The 23,555-nt window shown below is 35.4% G+C and overlaps 1 protein-coding gene across 1 annotated transcript; it reads right to left on the reverse strand.

Moving 5' to 3' along the window:
* Positions 1-1,517: 1,517 nt before the first annotated feature.
* On the reverse strand, positions 1,518-3,983 carry LOC141628376 (uncharacterized). The gene has a single exon (XM_074441531.1). It carries the CDS (start codon positions 3,981-3,983, stop codon positions 1,518-1,520), a length of 2,466 nt encoding a protein of 821 aa, XP_074297632.1.
* Positions 3,984-23,555: the final 19,572 nt, after the last annotated feature.

The raw sequence follows: 23,555 nt of genomic DNA on the forward strand, positions 1-23,555 counted from the left end.
TCACATAAACTAGGCCAAACAGCACCTATATAAACTTCATAAATTACGAGGTATTACAACTCTAATTCAAGGCGTTTCATTCATTTGCTTACCTTTTTATATTAAGAACTTGGTGCCCTCCTATATTTATAAAGGAAGTTTTTTTCGAGCTATTTGAGATACCCCAACTTTCTGAAACTAGCTGAAATATTTTTTTAAAACAAAATAATTTAGGGATAATTATGCAATAAGAAATTGATTATATATTTGAAGAGATAAAATTATCACATCATGCAATAAGAAATTGATTATATATTTGAAGAGATAAAATTTTATCACATCAGTTTTTTCTCACAAACACGATAAGATTCTCAAATCCCAACTTAAGTAGAATTTGAATGTGACTTTGGGTCTATTCTACGTATTCTACAATAGAATTTGGCGCATGATAATGTTTCTAAAACTCAATCAAGGTCTAGCTTTTGTTAATAGTTTATAAGTGTGTACAAACTTACATTAATTATTTTTTTGAGGTAAGCTCATAAACAAAAGAGGTTAATTAGTTTATGCAATTTACTCTTTTATTTTATTGTACCTTGTAAGTGTAAAAATACACTTACATCCATGATCCATCCCAAATTTATTCTACAATAAAAATAATGCAAATACAAAAATCGATATTTCATATTAGTGTTTTATTCCGCATCTTTAACTCAAGGTCATTGAATTGCTTGAGCACACATTGAGTCATTGTCGTAAACTTGAATCTTGAGCACTCATTGTCGTGCTTGAATATCTTACGGGGATTGAGTAGTTAACAAACGTTGGAGACTCTAACATCGTTCGAAAGTCATTCTTAAATTTTAATTTGGACTATTTATAATCGTTTGAAAAAAAAAATCACAATTATTATGGTGTGTTCACAATAATAGGCTCTGTACTAAAGTTGGCTGGTGTGAGTGGTAAGGGCTCTCATCTCTTAAACAAGTGGTCAGGGGTTCGATTCCTGACTCTTGCGAATGAAAAAGCCAAACTTGGGAGGGGTCAACCCATTAAATTGCCTTCAGTACCCCGAAGGAGATTGCCCCAGCTGTCGGTAGGGGATACTCCTGGTCAACACCACAATAATAGGCTCTGTAATGTTTTAAGAATTAAGCGTGAGATTGTATTGCTTATATTGAATAATAAATGAAAAGATATACGTGATTATGCATGAAAAGCTAATGGTCCTCATCTATATATTATATATATAGAGAGTAAATATGCTTTATTTGTTTATCATATGCTCCCTATGTCTTGTCATTTGTTTATCTATTCTATTTTTTAAGTGTCTCACTCAATCGTTACCTTTTTATTTGTGGGTTGCCATAAGCAAAGGTAAATACATGGTTGAAACAGAGACAGTATTATATACTCCCTCAGTCTCACTCAATAGTTTACATTCAGGGGCGAACCCAGGATTTTTCATTCGGTGTAGCAAAATTCTAATATTGATAATATTAAAAAAAATGTCAATTACAATAAAGATTAAACTATTTCTACACTATTCGACGAGTTCGCATATCTAAAAATTGCTTTACAATTTCATCATCTGTCACATTCATAAATACATCACGTTCTAGAAAAGTAACCAAACAATCATTTAGGTATTGATCGCCCATGCTATTACGCAATCTATTTTTGATAAATGACATAGCTGAAAATGCCCTTTCCACAGTCGCGGTTGCCACCGGAAGAACCAACACAAGCTTTAAAAGCATGTAAACCTTTGAATGAGTCAGATGCTTCATTGTTTCAACAAGTTTCATGGAGAGTTCATTAAGAGTTTTGAGATTCCAAAATCTATCGTCATTTTGAACATCATACTTGAAGGTATCAAGTTGATATTCAAAATACAACAAATTTTTACGAGAAAATTCACAAGGGTAGAACTCGGCAAGTTCAAGGAGCTTCTTCGTATCAAAAGAAGCAAATCGATTTTGAGGATTAAAGCAAGACATACATACCAGCAGTTCTTTACTTTTCTCGTTAAATCGATCGTTAAACTCCGACAAAATTTGATCAATAACGCTTAAGAAAACCTCACGTCGAAAATGTTGAAGATTAGTTACTTCTCTTCGACCACGTCTATGTCTTCCTGGAATAACATACAAATCATCCATATTAGGAATATCAATGCCATTCTTAAAGCAAAATGTACTAACCTTTTCCAAGTGAGCATCCCATCCATTATCTCTTATCCTTTGCAAAGAGCTTTTGTCACATCCACAAGCTTTACAGCATTCACAATATCTTGCTCTTTTTTTTTGCAATGCAATGTTTAATTCATTTGTTACCCCAAAAATAGTCACCATTAATTGAGCAACAAATACAAAATCAAACGTCCTCAAAGCATAAGAAATGGACTCTGCCTTTACAGTGTCAGCCCCACTTGAAATCTCTCCAATTGTATCAATTGCATCAAGGATGGAAGAGTACATAGTAAGCACACGCAAGATTGTTTTAAAATGAGAATGCCATCGAGTATCACCTGGTCTGCTCAATCCCAACTCTTGATTTAAACCACTTCCTGATTCAATTTCTCCTACCTCAATTTCTTTCAACACCCGTTCAGCTTGTCTTTCTTTAAGAATTTCTTTTCGCTTGGGTGAACTTCCAACCAAATTCAACAAATTTGCAAGTGTTTCAAACAACCAACTACAATCATAATTCTTTTTAGCAACAGCAACAAGTATTAATTGGAGTTGATGAGCAAAACAATGAACATAGTACGCACTTGGAGATTCATTCAAAATTAAAGTTTTGAGCCCATTAGTTGAACCTTTCATATTACTAGCACCATCATAACCTTGACCCCGAACTTTCGAAAAAGTTAGAGAATATTTCTTAAGTAACTCATAAATAGCTTCTTTCAATGTTAAGGACGTAGTGTCACCTACGTGCACAATACCAAAAAACCTCTCTTTCACCTGTCCTTTTTTATCAACGAATCTTAAACAAAGAGCCATTTGTTCTTTATCAGCTATATCAGCCGACTCATCAGCGAGAATACCAAAAAAATCACCATCAAGTTCTTTCACGATCTTCATAGTTGTCTCCATTGCACAAGCATTAACAATTTGTTTTTGAATTTTAGAAGATGCAAATATGCAATTTTTAGGAGCATTTTCTAAGACAACTTTTGCTATATTTTGATCATGTTGTGCAAGAAATTTCAAAAGCTCAATAAAGTTGCCCCTATTCAATGAAGTCTCTTTTTCATTATGACCACGAAATGACAATCCTTGTAGTAAAAGAAACCTTGTAGTTTTAATAGAAGCTTCTAAACGAGTAAGGTATGCACTTTTAGTTGCGGTAGAATGATTTTCAAACCTTGATACTATGGAATATTTTTGCTTCTTGAAATTATCAAGATCTCTCATAGCATTATTGTGAGCGCTCTTGTGATTACAAACATGGTTATTAAAGGCATCAGTTCTACTCCAAGTTTTAAATCCATCACTAACAAAGGCATCACCTCCTACGGCATTATGTTTTTTGAAAAGATAACAAACAAAACAAAAGGCAGCATCTTTCGTTTGACTATATTCGAGCCAAGACTCAAAATTATTAAACCACTCAGCCTTAAACTTTCGTTGTGCCTTGCCCATAAGTTTTTGAGGAAAATCATAATCTTTAGGTTGACAAGGACCTCTACGAATATATTCTCTTTGGACTATTTCCTTATCATTAGGATGATAATCTGATATTCTTTTCCTCAATCCCGGATCATGTGGAAGCGATGCAATCTCAGTTTCACTTAATCTTAGTACAATAGAAGGTTGTGATGTAGGGTTTGAATTACCTCTCTCATGAGTTTCACCTTCTTGAGTATTAGCATTACGTGGCGAAGAACTCTGGCCACTCGATATAGTTGATTCTTCGTTTGATTTGGAAACCTTTTTCGAGAAAAAACTTGTAATTACTCCATCTCTTGTTCTTTTGGATTTAGAATTTAGAGTCATATGTCAAATAATGTGCAATTAGTCTACTGATTACTGAAAGTTCAAATATTAAAAACAAAGAAATTCACCAAAACTTTTCACTGTTTAGTAAAAATAAACCCATTATTACATGTCTACATTGTAAATGTCAGATATTCACCAAAACTCTTCACTATATTCTCATTTAAGACGGTACTATCCGTCATAAGTTTAAGACGGCTTAAATTACCCCACTTGTTGCCATGAAAATGTCAAAAATTGTGTTTATTTACCACCATGTGTCATGTGATTAGTATTTTACCCGTCTTTAAGTTTAAGACGAATAGTGTCCGTCTTAAACAAGACTTACGAAGATTAGATTTGTCACAAGATTCCAAAACAAGTTACTAATCAAATAAGCAATCTACCATCTTAGTATCTTACGGAATACGGAGTACTTAAAAAGCTACTTGATACTTCCACTACTAATACAAAGAAAGTAATGAACAGTCTGCAATTTCATCAATTTTCACTCGGCAACGTTTTGTCTTGTACCCAAAATCCCAAATCCGAATTCCACCAGTTTCAATTTGCACTACAATTTTCATCAATTAACCAATTACTTAAATTGCAAAAAGTAACCATCATTTTAATGAACCCATTACTGATTACTAGTTTACTAGGACAGTCGACAATTCGACATTGTATCATTGTAAATCAACAATCATTCAATCAAACTCTTCACTGTATAGTACAAATGAAATTGAATTGCTAAAAAGGTCAACATGACAAATAAGAGGTAGAAATTAAAATTACCTGGCGGATTTGTGGTGATGGGGCGATGCGGCTGTGGTCCGATTGTCGACGGCGAGTCAGACGTCTGAAGAAGCGGTGCTCCAGTGATGCTCGAGGTCGGATCATCCGCCATACTGATTTGGGTTTGAAACTAAGAAATTTGAGAGTAAATTGAAAAGGTATGAAAATTTTCCCCAAATTAAAAGTGATATTGTTCATTTGGTAATTAAAGATAAAAAAGGAAGTTGTAGAGATTATATTTTGATAGAGGTGAGAATTCAACGTAATTAATGAATTCATTCACCAGATTTTTAGGAATATGGGTGAGATAATTTAGGAATTGATTAACTGATTGGAGAAAGATTGATAAAAGATATGGGATTTTTTTTTTTTTTTTGGTGTAGCAGTTTTTTTCATTATAAGGGATTTTTTTTTTGGTGTAGCATTTGCTACACCTCACTATAGTGTGGGTCCGCCCCTATTTACATTTGCTTTACTTTGTGAGGAAAAAATAAAGCAAATGTAAGTTATTCACTGAGACAGAGAGAGTACTAAACTATTATGGTTTAGAGGTTTTGTCGACGTTAATTAAATTGCTTCCAAAACAGATAAGAATCTCCTATATACAAAATAAATTATTCTTTCTAATTCCAATACAATACATATTCCATAACTAAGATTATTCTTTCTAATTCCAATACAATACATATTCCATAACTAAGATTACAATGTACTTTCACTATTACCTTTTTTAGCAATATTTTTATAGTAAAAAGAACTTAACTTATATGACAAATATGTCTCATCTTTAATTTGAGTCCCATGGGGGACTTGTGGTATGATTAATATTATTAGAGTTAGAGTAACTCTTAAACTCTCAGCAATCTAAGAAGGATATTTTTTTTTTTTGGAAAATTAGATAATGGGATGTTGTAGAAAATCATAGAGTCCATAATTAACATAATAGCCACGGTTAAAATACAAACACTTAAGTAAAAGACGTACGAATTTTCTGCGATAAGAATACCAATGGTGACAGATTAGTTTTTGAATTAAAGCTTAAACAACGTAATCTCAACGAAGAAAGCATACTAATATAAAAAGACCAAACAAATTGTAGTTTGGAGATTAACCCGATCTCGATCCTCCCTTCGGTTGAAGCTCCTCGATCCTCCCTTCGGTTGAAGCTCCTAAAATTGAACCTCGTATTTGAATCTTCATATTATGTCCTGCAATACTGACGAAGATTATTTAATATACATACATCTCATAATCAAATAAAATAAAGGAGTATATTGATGTTTGAAGCTAAATAAACATATTTCATATCATATGATAAGGCCATGACAATACTCATAGGTAATGTTCGAACCAAAAAAAATACTCATACGTAATGTGATTACTCTGATTAGTATTATATGAACTCGTAATCGTGCTGCAAAAAAAAAAAAAAAAAAAAAAAAAAAAAATCATTAATCATCAATCAATGTAATACTATGAACACTTTCCTGGGGACCTGACGCCCGGAGAGGGAATAATCCCCGCGGGAAAGAACTCACATGGTACAGGCGCCTAGCAGGGTGGGGTCCTGTATCCGGGGAGGATCCAACCTCCTCGTCATCAAAAAAAAAAAAAAATGTAATACTATGAACAAATAAAAAAAGTTGTGTAGAAAAACAATAGAAAGAAATCAAATGGTCTATGGTGAAGCAAGAGCATTGACTATATATAACTAACCGGAGGTAGGTGTTATATATTTGAGTCATATTAGACTTCTTTTTGTTTCGTAATTCGTTCAGATATGAGACTTCTTTAACGCAATAATCTGAGTCCTATTGTTGTGACGATTGTGTTACAAACTTACAAACTCTATCTTTTAATAATATTGAGTCCTATTGTTATGACGGTAGTGTTACAAACTTTATCTTTTAGTTTGATTTGACTTTGTTTAGATTTTAATTATTTGTTATTGTATATCATTTATTATACGTATTTTGTAAAGCTTGGACTCTCTATAAACGCACAAATAACATTATACCTCCAGTGGTACAATAGGATCATACAACCAAGTTATATCTTATCGAGCTTATGTGTAATTTTATTGAGCTTTCTTAAAGTTAAGTTTTTTATGTTTAAGTGAGTGAATTCAGAAATTTTATGGTATAGCTCGACTTCTTTAAAACAAAACTCGAAAACTTATTATATAGCTCGGATTCTAGAAAATACAACTGGGTACAACTGGTTGTAGGATCTATTAACTGCTATAAACGCTCGAAAAATGTTTCATTTATTAATATAGATAGATAGATATTGATTTTATAAAGTTTATTTCTTAAGCTTTTTTTACACTATGAGGAAATATAGGTAAAAGTTAATACCGTTTGATTACTATAGAACTCAGATTATATATAAAATTGTAAGGCCCACTAAAGGTTTCTAGCTTCTTACGGAAAACATCCTAGCATTATTTTTGGCATTTATGTCAACATTTTTCATCTCTACAATCAACTAATGTTAAGTTTGGGTATAAATTTCTTTTAATATTTAAATATTTTATAAAGTTTATTTCTTAAGCTATTTTTACACTGAAATATGGGTAAAAGTTAATACCATTTGATTACTAAAGAACTCGGATTATATATAAATGCGGTAGAAAGAATAGTTTTCGATTATAGAAGTATTACTTAACTATTTATTTTGATAGTAAATAAATAAAATAAAAGAGATACCCATTTTCCTTAAATGTGAAAACTGAAAAAAATTAATACTCTTTTTTTTTTTACCATATACTCCGTAGTATTTAGAGCGAGAAAAAAATATTGACATAAGGACTTTCTAAGTATCCAAAAACGGATTAATCCGGGGCCTTGTCATAAAATCTTGCACAGGGCCCCGAAAATCTCAGGAACGGCCCTGATACTATACATCCATACGAAAAGTTACGAAGTACTTGCATGGTTGTGGCATCTTTAAGATTAGAAAATGAAATCCCTATAAAAGGATAAGAGTAGAGACACTCCTCGAGGTAGAAGAGTAAAATAGTGAATGTGTATATAGTGTGTTTTTGATAGTAGAAGAATAAGAGAAGAGCGTCGTAGTATAATGGTACAAAACAAAATTCAAGAAATACAAACACAATTACACAAGTATAGGAAATGAGAACGAAGTAAGATGAAAATGTAACTAACTTATATATGTGGTTAATAATTGATAGGGTTGAGATGGATATACGATTAACGTTACATGAGGCGAACGTATTGGAATCTCAAGGGATTTCATTGTCCGAATAAAGAAAAATAGATTTGATTGTTATTAAATTTGTATTTATATATACATGTTTTTAAAACAAACAAAATAAGTTCATAAAAAATAAAGAAAAGAAAAAGCATATGTTTAATGCTAAATCGCAAACTCTTACGGTATACAAGAGATACCTGGAGGATTTTCTTTATCTACATTAAGGGGGTGTTTGGTTGAAGCTTTTGGAATGGATTGGAATGGATTCAAGCCATTTCAATATTTGGTTGGAGCATTTTGGAATGGAATTAGATACCTGGTGGATTCTAACTCTATTCCAACCTCTTGGAATCTCATACCCATCTTTCTACTCAGGGTTCCAACTCCATTCCACCCAACACATTATTATTCTCATTCCCGGATTGAACCAAACAACTTTAAACATGTATGGGGTTCTAACTCCATACCTTCTTGGAGTTAGAATCCATTCCATTTTGGTTGGGTATATTGGAATGGAATGGAATGGATTAGATCCATTCCATTGTTTGGTTGGGGTGATTTGGAATGGAATTAGATACCGAATGGATTTTAACTCCACCCCAACCCCTTGGAATCACATACCCATCCTCCCCCCTTGGATTCAAACTTCATTCCTCCTTTTTATAATTTGTGGTGAACCAAACAACATTAGACAAGTATGGATTTAGAACCACTAGTACAAAAACTCCTATTGACATCGCCTTAGTTACATCATTTCTTAATAAAAACGATGTAATCTTTAATAATGGAGTTATTAACATTGGTTTAAAAATAAAAACGATGTTATTTATATTATATTAACATCGGTTTATATGAGAACCGATATTAATATATTGGCATTACATCAGTTTTCTGAAAACCGAGGTTATAACCGTTGACAATTATTTTAAAGGTCTTTCAAATACATCGGTTACACAACCGATGTCACTAAAACAAGTCTTTAATTAAGCGACAAACACGTAATACTGGTATATACTACGTACACCGCTTTCATGAGCAGTTACCCACGCAAAACCCTTCCCCTACGCAAAACCCTTACCTCTTTGCTTCCCACACAAATCCACGCACCCGTCGTCGTCGCCTCCTCTTTTTCCGGCCACCACAATCCTTATCTACTCGTCGTCACGCGCACCTGCGAATCCCTGATCAATCTATTTCCTGCTTTGACCCCGTATAATATAGTAATCAGGTATGCCCTGCATCCAAATTTTTCTTATTGTTCCTCCAATTATTTTGCAATTACATATGTTGTAGTCAATTATATGTGACAACTATTTGGTTACTTGTGTGATATGTGAAAGCAATCTGAAGTTATTTGCGATTGTTAGAATTCAATATAGCGATTTAGGGCTCTGGTACTCCTGTTAATTGTTACGGAGTAATACCGTCTTATGCTACAATTAACACCGTCTTATGCTACTGCTGATGAAAACAATAGGCTCCTTCTCTTTAGCCTTTTCTTAATTAGAAACTTTCAATTTTATCTGGTTTAACTAATAACGTGAATGCTGGTTTCTAAAGTACTGGTTGCTATGTTTTGAAATTAATGTTCTGAATCAGTTGGAGATGATTATGCTGTTTTGTGCCATCTTTCTGAATGTCTGATATATAGTCGATGGAATTATCCCAAATATCACTCTATACTTGTATGTATATTGTCCTGACATTGACCCCTTCCCATTCTTATGTTTTGACTGAGGGTAGTACTAAAAATTGTTGTTCTTTTAACCTGCTAAGTGTATAAAACCCCTAATTATTTTCAGACAAATTAAATTGGAATGCTAATTTGTCTTTTTGGGATGGAGAGAGTTTTGAATATAGCAGGTTATGTTCCATCATTATACCAACAGCATTAGTCATCTATGATTAACGGATTAATTTAAGACTATAGTCAAGTGTTGATTAACCAACTGGTATTTGATGAAGCCAATTTTGTGCCTTCCTTTCATTCACAGAGCATAGCTATCAGCAGATTTATTGCATTCTAACCCGCCCAGTTTCAGCACTCCCCAGCATTCCCTTATCCCAATAAAATTTAAAGAACTGCAGGAGCAACTGTTGAAGTGGCTGTAGTGGACTGCTTAAGAGCCACTGAAACTTGCTCAAGCGGTGAGGCATGTGGATATATTCCAGCGTAGGGACTGTAGCTAGTACAAGGTGGTGGCGATGGTTGAGAGACTTTGAGCCAGAGGGACTGTTACACGGAATTGTACATTGCAAACTGGTCTCTTGTTTATATAGATGAAGTGAAATGATTCTACCGGAATATAACTCTATGAACTATATTATCTTGGTGATCATGCATAAATACTTCCTCGGGGTTATTGACATAATAATATGAGAATAAAATTCATAAAAAGTTATATTGCGGGGTTGTTGAAACGGCGTTACAAGTTTTCTTAGGCATGAAAAAAAAGGATTCTGTGTCATGGTCTGCGGTCATATCTGGTCTTGCAGTAAACGGCTCTGCAAACTATGCTATTCAGCTGTTCGAGGAGATGTTAGGTGAGAATGTGATGCCGACAAATGGAACTTTTGTCGGGATATTACTAGCTTGTTCCCATGTTGGGTTATTGGACAAGGGACTCGAATATTTTCAAAGTATGGAAAATGTATATGGAATTTCTCCTCAAATGAAACATTATGGATGTGTCGTTGATCTATTAAGTCGGTCTAGTAGATTGGAAAGGGCGTATGAGTTTATACTCAAAATGCCGATACCTGCAGATGTTGTATTGTGGAGGATTTTGTTGAGCGCTTGCAAATTTCATGGAAATATTACCTTAGCTGAAACTTTATCTAAGAAGCTTCTAGAATTAGACGCCGGTAATAGTGGTAATTATGTACTTATATCTGACACCTGTGCTAGTGCAGGAAAATGGGATTCCGCCACCATGTTTAGAGACTTGATGGGGGAGAATTCGGTGCAAAAGCCTTTTGCCTGGAGTTCTGTAGAAGTACAACAACAAAACAGTACTCCACTGCCTTAAAATTTCCTCAGACTTAGTTTCCACCAATCAACCCAAAACCTAACTCGCTAAAACCCCAATTTCTCTACTTAATTTCCACCAAATCTCAATTAATCTGAGGCAAATTAATCTCACTCCATCCTTTTTTTTACCAAGTAGGAGTACTAATTAGTGAAACTTCCAGTTAGCCATGTTGCTTCAAATAAGTTGTAAGATTGTTGGTCGTATCAGTGGGTCGGTGCGCAAAGGTACACAAATAACCAGATAGATGCCCATGAGGATTAAATGTGGAGGACATATCTGATTTCTGCAATCATTTTTAGAAAGCATTATTGTTCATTATAGATGCAATGTGCAGGCTGGCATAGGTATTATCACGTAGCTTCTATGGTTTTTCTAGAAATCAACTTAGATATGATAGAATGTATGTGATTTCTTATCTTAACATCATACTTTTTTGTTTGTCAACATACTTGTCTAGTGTTCTGTTTTCTTATGTAGTTTTTTTTTTTTTTTTTTTTTTTAGTTATCACTTTTATTTTGAATAATTTTTAATAAAGGTTAAAATCATCCTTATTTACAGGCTTTTTCTCCACCAAAATTCTCTATTTTGACCTTACAAAGCTACTTGATTGCCACTTGAAGGTATGTATATCTTTATTCTATTTCAGTTTCTCGTTAAATGATGGTTAATTTTTATTACATGAAACAGTTTAGTGCATTTAATGTGATTATTATACATCATTGACGTAGATACCCATTAATATATGTGTTTATTAACTAGATTATGGACCGAAGTTGGATGTATGGAAAGCGTGATTTTATTTATCTTGAACGACTAGAGAAGTTTCTTAGTTGTGCCGTTGAACATCAAAGACTCCATGGAGATAATCAATTTGTATGTCCGTGTACCTTATGTCAAAATCGTAAAAAGGTGAATTCTAGGGATGAATTGCGGGAACATTTAATTTTAAAAGGATTTAAAACAGATTAGAATGTGTGGATATGGCATGGAGAAAGTGTTAATGATATTTGTTCCAACGTAAATTTTGGAATTAATGATAAAGATGGGGATCAGATTGATGTCGGGGTAGAAAATGATGATGAAATCTTTGAAAATATTGATATGGATGATAATATAGAACTTGATAATGATAATATTGACGGGTAAATGAAGGATCTTGAAGAAGATATTGTGGAGTGCCCTATTATTTTTCAGAGAATGGTTGATAATTCCAAGAAGCCTTTATACCCGAATGGTTCTAAATTCTCTCTTTTATTAGCTGTGTTGAAACTATTCACATTGAAAGCTGGAAATGGGTGGAGTGACAAGAGTTTTACTTCCTTGTTAGAACTTTTGCGTCAAATGTTGCCAGAAGGTAACGAGCTTCCCTCCACTACATACGAATGCAAGAAACTACTATGCCCATTATCTACATCTTACCAAAAGATTCATGCATGCGTGAAGCACTGTATTTTGTACAGAAAAAAGTATAGTGAATTAAAAGAATGCCCAAAGTGCGGTGAGTCACGATACAAGAGGGTAGACAATGGTAATGGTGGCAAGAAGAAGCGAAGTCTTGTGAAGACATTATGGTATTTGCCAATAATACCAAAATTTAAACGCTTTTTTTCAAATTAAAAAGATGCGGAGTACATGTTGTGGCATCAAAAGGGCAGGAATAAAGATGGTAGACTGAGGCATGTAGCTGATTCTCCCCAATGGAGAAAAATTGATCGAACCTTTCCAGAATTCGGTTCAGAGTCTAGAAATTTAAGATTGGGACTTTGTACTGATGGAATTAATCCATTTGGAACTTTAAGTACCCAACATAGTTGTTGGCCAGTAATGTTGATAATTTACAATATCCCTCCTTGGCTTACCACAAAGAGCAAATACATTATGTTAACACTCCTAATTTCGGGACCTAAGCAACCTGGAAATGACATTGACGTGTATTTGGCTCCTTTAATTGAAGACTTGAAACTTTTGTGGAACGTTGGGGTAGAGGTGTTTGATGCAAGTACTAGCTATAGGTTTCAAATGCATGCTATGTTGTACTGTACAATTAATGACTTCCCAGCTTATGGTTACCTTTCTGGATATCGATCAAGACGATAAGGGATGTCCTTATGCGGGGATGACATCAATCGATTGGTTGGAGCACAGTGGCAAATTTTCGTACAGAGGTGGTCGTCGTTTTCTACCTGAAAATCATCAATATCAAAAGAAGAAGAAGGCTTTTTATGGGAAAACGGAGCATAGGAAACCCCCTTTGTTTTTGAGTGGAGAAGAGTACTACGATAAGGTTAAGAATATAACTACAGTTTTTGGAAAACCGTACGTACCTCCACCAGATGGAGTATATCATACAAAGAGGTCAATTTTTTGGGAACTTTCATATTGGCAGCACTTGTATGTGAGGCATTGCATTGATGTCATGCACGTGGAGAAGAACGTGTTTGATAGTTTAATTGGAACATTGCTCAATATGCCGAATAAGACTAAGGATGGGGTAAAAGCTCGAAATGACATGGCTGCTAGGGGGCGTATCGAGTTAAAACCAATAGAGAAGGGAAAACGTATCTATATACCACCGTCTTGCACGACTCTTTCTAAGAAGGAGAAGATGATTATTTGTGAATCTTTAAAAGGGATCAAGGTACCACATGGATATAGTTCTAACATAAGTCGTCTTGTTTCAATAAAAGATTCTAAGTTAGTTGGTATGAAATCTCACGATTGTCATGTTATGCTTACACAACTGCTTTATGTGGCCATTAGATCCGTATTGCCTAAGCATGTTAGGCAAGTCATCACCAACATTTGCCTCTTCTTTGATGCAATCAACTCAAAAGATATCCATCCTGACACCTTAGATGACTTGTAAGCGGATGTTGTTGTGACTATATGTGAATTTGAGATGTACTTTCCGGTTTCTTTCTTTGATATCATGGTACACATGGTCATTCATTTAGTGCGTGAGATTAAACTTTGTGGTCCGGTGTTTCAACGAAACATGTGGGCGATAGAGCGAGAGATGGGTACTTATAAGAGACGAATGAAGAATCGTTGTCATCCTGAAGGTAGTATTGTTGAAGCAACAATTGCATGTGAGACAATCCAATTCTGTGTTGAGTATATGGCAGATGTCAAGCCTATTGGATTTCCCATATCTCGGCACGAAGGTAGACTCTTAGGGAAGGGTAATTTGGGTAAGAAACAAATAAGCGTGGTTCGTGATTCTTTCCAGAAAGCACATTTATATGTTTTACAACATATGACAGAGGTCCATCCCTATTTAACCGAGCACCTGGATTTACTGAAGCTCCAAATTCCACATAAACGCGATGACTGGTTGTTGAATGAACATTGTCGGACTTTTGCGGAGTGGTTTAAAGGTAAGGTGATGAGTGAGTTGTCTACACAATCTCATAATGTAAGTGCTAACTTACGCTGGTTAGCATATGGCCCTAAATCGAATATCACATCATTTGAAGGGTATGATATCAATGGGTTTTGCTTTTACACAAGCCGACAAGATGAGAAGACTACAATGCAAAATAGTGGAGTGACTATTCTTGCATCATCAGAAGAATATGTTGGAAAAGGTAAGGATCCCGTAGATCACAAGGGCGTACTATGGGAAAATTGAGGATATTTGGGAGCTTGAGTATGTAACTTTTAGTGTACCCTTGTTTCGGTGTAAATGGGTAGATTGTGATAAGGGTGTCACCGTTGACGATATGGGATTCATTTCGGTAAACTTTAATGTTGTTGGACATATACATGAACCCTTCATTCTTGCATCTCAAGCGAAACAAGTATTCTACATTGAAGATCCTTTAGATAAGAGATCATCTGTGGTTCGTTATGGGAAAAGGCGTATTCTTGGTGTCGAGGGAGTAGTTGACGAAGAAGAATATGATCAACTTGATGAACTGCCTCCTCTTTCTGTCAAGCGTCGATCGGTTCAAGATTTACGTGATGAAAGTTATTTTCGTCAAGATCATGATGAGGTTCTATGGTTTGATAAATTAAAATAGTTTATGGTTATTTTAGGTAGTATACTACTGCTGCTTCTGCTAGCATAAAAAAGTTATGATTGATATCTTTATCGTTTCACTTCCTTTTTTTTGGTGCTATTTATCGTTTCAATTCTAAGATTACCCAAACCCTCACTTTTTTAATCTGTTCAGCAGCCTTGATAATTCTCCTCCTCTTAATCTATATGATGTATGACGTCCAGTACATTACACATAGATCGAAAGTTAAGGTCTCTGATATTGTATCCTCCTGCTTTCTTCTACTTTGGTTGTTGCTGCCACTATGATCATATACAAACTATGATGAACAATGAATCTCTGAGTCGTTTTGCCCCCATTTTTGGATAACTGATTTCCCCCCTTTTTTTTTGTTTAACTGGTTTTTTCCTTTAATATGTTTTTTTTCTTGAAGAAGCACTTGCTACTCTATATTTTAAAATCTTTTTTTTTTGTTGAAATGTAAACTCTTATATTGATATAACGTTGCATTACAACACCAATTTGCTTAGCTTACCAGCTACACTGACTCAACATCTCATTACAATTCCTGTAAACAAGACCTACTCTTAAACAAGACCTACACTTTCACACCACCTCAGAGATCCCCTATGCTTGATAGTACAAATTCTTTTCCTTACTCTAACACTCAGCTGCTGCTTCATCTACTTCACTAGAACCTCTGAATGACTAACAACAGAATCAAACTTGCATCTATTCCTGGCCATCCACACAAGATAAATAAGAGCGGCCACACCAGCCCAAATGACCTGCTTTTTCATCAAACATCAAGATGGCAGTCCCCTGCACCACTCCATATAATTCTGCTTAGGGATACAGCACTGCAACCAGTTATTCACCAAGTCTAAACAGACCTGACTGAAAGGACATTCAAAGAATAGATGGTTCTGAGTTTCAGCATCCATCCCACATAAGTAACACATAGTATCTCCATTGCCACCCAAATGCAATAGTCTATCTTTAGTATAAAGTCTCCCCTGAACAGCTAACCAGACGATAAATGAATGCTTAGGCACATTCATTCTATTCGAAGCTAACTTATGCCACCAAACAGTATCATGAGTACTCATCAACCACTTATAACCTTCAGCAGGAGTGTAGTTCCCATTATTCGTGCACCATTTACTGTTCTGGTAACCCAGTTTCAGTTTATCTTTCACTTTGCATATTTGACGCCAGGTCCAACTAGTATTCAAAGTAGGAGAGTAAGAGAACCAGTCTTGTTGTTTAATATATAGTTGGTTAACCCATTTAATCCATAGGTGATCTGCCTTACTAGCCACCCACCAGGTATATTTGCCAACCACAACAACATTCCAAACAATGCTATTAATAACACCCAGGCCTCCCATCTTCATATCCTGACAGATGCGTTCCCAGGAAATAGGAGGACTCTTATAATAACTTTCAGTTCCTTCTCACAAAAAATTTCTACAAATATTCATGATCATAGTAATAATCATTTTGGGGATAATAAAAATCCTAGCCCAATAGGAATGCAGCTGAGTCAATACAAATTTCACCAAAACTAACCTCCCAGCATAACTTAACTTTCTCATACCCCATCCTCTAATTTTGCTTACCATCCTCTCAGTCAACTTCGAGCAGTCACCCAGTGATATTCTTTTATAAGAAATAGGTATCCCTAGGTACCTGAAAGGAAAAAACACCAATGTGAAACCCAGACAGTTGCAGAATGCTATGCAGCTCATGAGGAGGAATCCCATTACAAAAAATCTCAGATTTATCCTTGTTGATATCAAGCCCTGATGCTGCTGAGAAAGTCAGGAAGGCCCTAATAATAACGGTCACAGAGTCAGCATCCCCTCTATACAAAACAAGAGCAAGTCATCAGCAAAGCATAGATGACATAGCTTTAACCATCACCCTAGCGCCCCTAGAAAAGTTTTTTCCTGAGTATCAATATCTAGTCTTACTGGAGTACCTACTAAACCCGCAATTTTCAGCAAAGCAGGTCCCCAAAATTTCAAATTCAGTCCATACATCCTAATCCAGATAGGCACACAATCAACATCTTCCTTAATAAGATTCGCATCAGGCTTCCATTCCTTGATAATAACAGGTTTATTATCAAAGAATAGCGGCCCAGCTTGCAACACTATATTTTAAAATCAGAATATACTGACAGTGTATGTTGCGAGTATGTTTTCCATTTTTGTGCCCCGATAGACTTTGCACATATATGCATTCCAAGGTTGAGACGGAGAGATACTTAGCAGATGCTTTAAAAGCTCAAGAAAAGAAGAGATATGTGATGGGTGCTTTTTATGAGGCGTGAGTTTTACAATTTTCTTATTTTTTTTCCTGCATTTCATCACTTAGCTCATGACCTAGTTAAACGATTTATAAGTTTTTTTTTATATAGCTCGCATTGGATGTTGGTTGTATTCTGTCTTAGAGATAATATTGCATATATTTTTGACTCGGATTAGGCGACAAAGAAGACATGGCAGATAAAAAGTTGCTTATCATGGTAAGTTCAATCGACTAGCTAACAACATTAAATTATATGTATGAATGATCGATAATATGATTACTTTTCATGTATTCAATTTCAGGGCTTGATAAAGGTATTCTTTTAGGGCTGGAATACGTGATATGTCAAAAAAAAATGAACTCCAAATAAAATTGATTGAGGTATATAGCTGTTTTCGTTAAAAATTCAATTACGCCGAGTATAGCCGCCTTTGATATGAATTGTGCCTTGAATTGCCTTTGGTATGAACTAGTCTTGAGCTACCTTTGCTACCATTTTCTTGTTTGTATTGATTGGTAAGGAGTATTTATAATTATATGATGGCAATGTTAAGAAGCCTTTATAGTTATATTAGGGTATGTTCCTTATTTATGGGCACATGTGAGACTTGGTTATTATTTTGTGGTTATGTTCCTTATAAAATAAGGACATGTTGGGGGTATGTTTCTTATAAAATAAGGAAAGGTTCAAGGTTTTGACAAGTTAATATTAAAGACATATATTTGTATGTCCTTGTTAGCTGTCTACGTACTGTTGATTTTATATAAATGTAGTGCTCGAGCCTGTCTACTTACTCTTGATTTTGTATAAATGTAGTGCCCTCAACAGCCGCAGAGTTATGAGTGCGGTTATTATGTTATGAAGTGGATGTATGATATTACTGTACGTTACGCATCATCAGAGGACGATATAGTAAAGGTAGCTTGATCTATTGTCTCGAACTGTTTGAATTTTTATGTATAGATATTGTTCGTATAGAATGTCCATGTGTAGATATTGTTCGTATTTTCTAAGTGTGGCCTAATAATCCTTGTTTTTGTATGTAGTGTGTTTCAGGTTCGCAAATGACAATTGAACAAATGAACGAGGTTCGAGAGCTTTGGTCGCTTTATTGTGGAAAGAACGTCTAGAGTATGTATGATTTAGATTTCTAGAAATTGTAATTGAAAATACACATTTTGCGTCGTAGAAGCTTGTAGTGTACATTTTAAATTATTTTGAATGGACGGAATTGTATACGCTATGATATTTTTTGGTATAATAAATATGTAGTTGTGTTTAAAATTGTTGGAAGGAATGAGATGCAGGGTTGTTATTTTTATATTGATTCATTTTGCAGGCCCCTAACAGTGTAAAAATTCACAAATAGGTTAAGAGTAAATCGTCATTCTGAATCATACTACATCAGTTTCATACATCAGTTTCAGACAAAACGATGTAAAATGCCATTTACATTACATCAGTCTCAAACAAAAACCGATGTAAATGAGACACTATTAACATCGCTTTTCGCCTATAACCGATGTTAATAATATACTATTTACATCGGTTTTAGACCGAAACTGATGTAAGTGAGACACTATTAACATCGCTTTTCACCTATAACCGATGTTAATAATATACTATTTACATCGGTTTTAGAGCAAAACCGATGTAATTAAACACTAGTAACATTGCTTTTTACCCATAATCGATGTAAATTTTATACTATTTACATCGGTTCTGAAACCGATGTTTAGCTAAAAATACTAAATACGTCGCCCCCAAAAACATCGCCACAAAAGCGATGTAAATAGGGTAAAAAAACCGATGTGAATGAGACTTTTTCTACTAGTGATGCTACGAAGTGCCCCAAATATGCTACTTTGGTTTGTTTTGTCTTACTTGCAGGTATAGACCAGAAAGTAGTGAAATCAAGCCTTTTACCGTCCGTTTTGCATGCATTTAGAGGATGAGTGAATTTGGAGCGGAAATGTTACTGTTACGGGATGCGTGAAGCCATTTCGGGAGCTAAATAATCAAGTCAAAGCTGAAACTAACGGAATATGTGGCTGCTAAAGTGAAAGTCATTCGATCGAGTGGATTTCTGGTCGATCGAATGCTTTTATATGGTAGAAGACCTCGATCGAGTACAAGTTATGGTCGATCGAATAGATGCATTTTAGGGTTTGCTCGATCGAGTGGTTATTTCACTCGATCGAGTGGTTTGATACGTGTGCATTTTATATAGTCTTTTTAGGCCTTTTTATGCACGTATTTCTATGCTATTATCATAGTTTATGCTACGAAATGCCCCGAATATGCTACTTTGTTTTGTTTTGTCTTATTTGCAGGAATGAACCAGAAAGTAGTGAAATCGAGCCTTTTACTGTCCGTTTAGCATGCATTTGGAGGAAGAGTGAATTTGGAGCAGGAATATAGCTATTTTGAGATGCGCAAAGAAGAATGATAGCTAGGCGAGCAAAGGAAGAACTTCAAATTGCTAGTGCCTACTTTGAAGAGCTATATCTCGAGTTCCACAAATGATGTTTACGTGATTCCAGTTGGATATGAAAGTTTGTCCTCTTAGCTTTCCAACGCCACCGGAATCGCCCTGTTTTCCCAAGTAACAAAGAAATGGCAGCCGTTTGAAGTTCAGTGCGCAAAGCAGGAAATTGTTGCTGGAAAGTACTCGATCGAGTACAATTTTACTCGATCGAGTCCTTTTTCTACTCGATCGAGTAGTTGCATTTTAGGATTTACTCGATCGAGTATATTTTCTACTCGATCGAGTGGTTTAAGCTTTAGTTTACTCGATCGAGTGGTTTTAAATCACTCGATCGAGTGGATTCTCTTACGGGCTGGGCTTTTAAGCTTTATTTCGCTATTAGGTTAATAACTTCCTATTTTCTTATAAATAGGAGAGTAGGACGTCTTTTGTAAAGCACCCACACACTATCAGGCGATGTTTTACTACTGTTTTCTGTTCCGCCTCTGATTTTTCGGATCTATTTCAGTAACCTTTCTCTCCTTTTTCCTCTTTAATTTAATGTTTGTTCCTCTTTCTCTCTTTATTTATGTTCTTTATTTAATTATGTCTAGCTAAATACCTCTGCTAGGATTAGGGATTTTAATGAATGGATGTTAATTGCTGATTAGGTTATTAGATTCGTCGTTGTTGTTTAGTCTTTGTTGTTAATCGCTGCCCTTAACTGTATCTTGTTAGTTGATTCGAAGCAATTAGCCTTTTATTATTGGTAAACCTTGACTTGGACCGAAAGGTTGGAATAGGCGAGACCCGCAGTGAACAATAGGATGCTTTAGTGAGGGCGAAAGTTAAGCTAATAGTATTTTAGGGCAATTGAGACCGAAAGGAGATATTCATTGCCCCTTAGACCGACACACCGACTGATCTGTGACCTTACTTGCAAATAACTGATGTTCATTGATGACCCGAAATCCTAGTTTCCCTTTTCTTTGTTAATTTCCCTTAATTCTTTCTCTCTTGCCTTAATCTCGTAGTTCAGTCAAAACATTTTAAACCCCCGTTACTCATAGACTAAAATTAGACAGATAAATCTCATTTTTCCTCCCTGTGGAGATCAACCCTACTTACCGCTAGCTTCTTTTAGTTGTACTTAGGTTTATTTTTGATACTGCGACGACCGATATCAAATTTTGGCACCGTTGTCGGGGAGGTAGCGCAGTTTTATCTGTTTTTTTTAGTTTATTTCTTGTCTCAGGGAACTTCAGTTCCTTGAGACCGTTCTTATGTCTTCCGTTCTCAGATTTCCGCAGGATGAGAACGAAAGCTTTGGTGCTTATATAGACAGGTTGGAGGAGTTTCTCGAACCAAGACGAGGAATTCTTTCGGGACTCCAAATATGTCAGTCTATCATCAAGGGAATGAATGTCCCTACGCGAGCATACCTCGAGGCTAAAGGTAAGGGGGATTTTGATGGACTCCCCACAAAAGAGGTATTAGAATTTTTTGATTGGTTTGCTGCTGAAACTGTTAAACCCAATTTCTCTCTTCGTGTTGACTCAGACGTGGGGATGGGTTAGACTTTAGAGACCAATCTAGAGGATGCCATAATTTTTTACGGAGACATAGAGGAGACTTCTAGCGTGGTTGATAACCCCTTTTATAAGGATAATATAGAACCCCTTTATGATTCTTTCACAGACAGTGAGGACGACTGGGAGGGTCTCTTTGAGAACTTCGCTACTGACGAGTCTAGCGATAAGGAGAGTGAGGAGGTAGATTTAGACAGTCTTGAGGTCAAATGGGATACTTATGATGATATAGATGATGAGCCTATTATAGAGGACCCGATTGACCCAATTGACTTTAAAACCCCTTGCATCTGGGATGATTATCCACCTTCACCTTTAGCTGACAAGACTCCTTCACCTCACAGTTTTTACCCGTCTGAGCATTTAAATTCTACTCGCGTTATTTTTAAGTTGAATGTTGTTGAGCTCCTTCATTTACCACCTGCGGTTAATTTAAGCTTCTATATTCCGCCCTTAGCTGGAGGGAGGAATAATTTTGTGGATGTTTTTAGGAGCTGTCATAGGAAATTTGTTAGACTTAAATGCTATCTCATTTTAATTTCCTATGCTATTGCTATTTTATGGTGCTACTTACATTTTTGTGTAGCACATGCGCAGCTATTTGACAGGTTGCTGCGAGCTTTGAGCTGCTTTGATTGGGTTCAATTAGAGTAGTTGGCTGAAAAAGAAGGTCGAGCTAGGACCTGTCTGAAACTAGCGCTACCCGGGAGGCAACCCGGAGATTTATTTTTAGTTGTTTTTCAAACATTGCATTTTATTTCAGTTGTGTGTAATAATTGGTCTTCGTACCATAGACTATATCAGTATGCTTGCTTTGTTCGTTATGCGGGCTGTTTTTATTGCGTCTTTTGCAGGAATATACTAAGGATCACTCGATCGAGTACTTTTTGTACTCGATCGAGAGCTTTTGCTGCTGAAATCACTCAATCGAGTACTTATTCTACTCGATCGAGTACCTGCAAAAAAAAAAAGTTACTCGATCGACCACTATTCCTCTCGATCGAGCTGTTTTGGACGCCCATTGCTTGGATTAGCTTCTTGTGACGATGTTTCGGAGCTATTAGTGACCTCCCATGTTGCTGGCTGGTTTGGGGAGGTCCCTTATTCGCGCAATCTTGTGAGCTTTCCGTATTTACTCTCTTTCTCTTTTAGTTTGCATTTCCTTTCCATGTTTTGGTACAATGGGGCATTGTACGGTTTGGTTTGGGGAGGTTATGCATCCATATCTGTGCTTGCATCTTGTTTTTATTGCATTTCTGTTATCACGTTTAATTTCAGTATGCATTGTTGTTTATTTTCATAAAAATCAAAAATCTCATAAAATTTGAAAAATTTCAAAAATTCAAAAAATATTCACGTTTATTTTTGCATATAGGTTGAGTCGGAACGGTAGATTTCCGTGATGAAATTACACTTTAACTTGTCTTTTTACTTGAGCCTTGCACTTTATTTACAGTTATTAGCTGAGTCTTGCGGATATCTACGACTTTTTGTTCAAATATAGCTGACCGTGTAGACTTGACCTGATAAATTGGCAACCTACTCAACAATTTCTGAGTTTTAGAGCCTTATAACTGGTGACATTCATAACCAGTTCATTAGGAATTGAGAGTAGTACTCCTTGCATAGCATGTTCATTATTTTTGCACTTTTATGACATTCGATTTCTTGTCAAATGCATACATTCGGTTTGTGATCGGTGTCACATGCAGGGAGGTGCTTATAAATTTTCCCCTTTTCTTATATTTTTCACCCATATAGCTCCACTTAAGCCAAATCTTGCCTTTTTGACCCATTTGCTACATCCAAAACTGAGCATGCCTAGTCAAGCTAGTTAAGCATGTCTTTCGTGGTATATTTTTCTGTCTGCAGATTGGCCGTGTGTATTTTGTTTGGAGTTGGTGTAAAAAAAGAAAGGAAAAACGTGAATGAAAAAAAAAAGAAAAAGAAAAAAAAAAGAAAGAAAAATTTATGATACACGTGAAATAGGAAAAAGAAGAAAAAAATGAAAAAAAAACAAAAAATGAAAAAATGCTGATTCACGTGACAACCAGAGGCATGTACATCAAAGAAAGCTTAGCTGGTTTGAATATTGAGTCCGTCTGTGCCTATTTCTATCTTGTGACGGTCTCACTCCTCCATTTTATTCATATCTTTTTGAGGAGATTGTGTATT

Source organism: Silene latifolia, chromosome Y (genome assembly GCF_048544455.1).
Source record: "Silene latifolia isolate original U9 population chromosome Y, ASM4854445v1, whole genome shotgun sequence".
NCBI lineage: Eukaryota > Viridiplantae > Streptophyta > Magnoliopsida > Caryophyllales > Caryophyllaceae > Silene > Silene latifolia.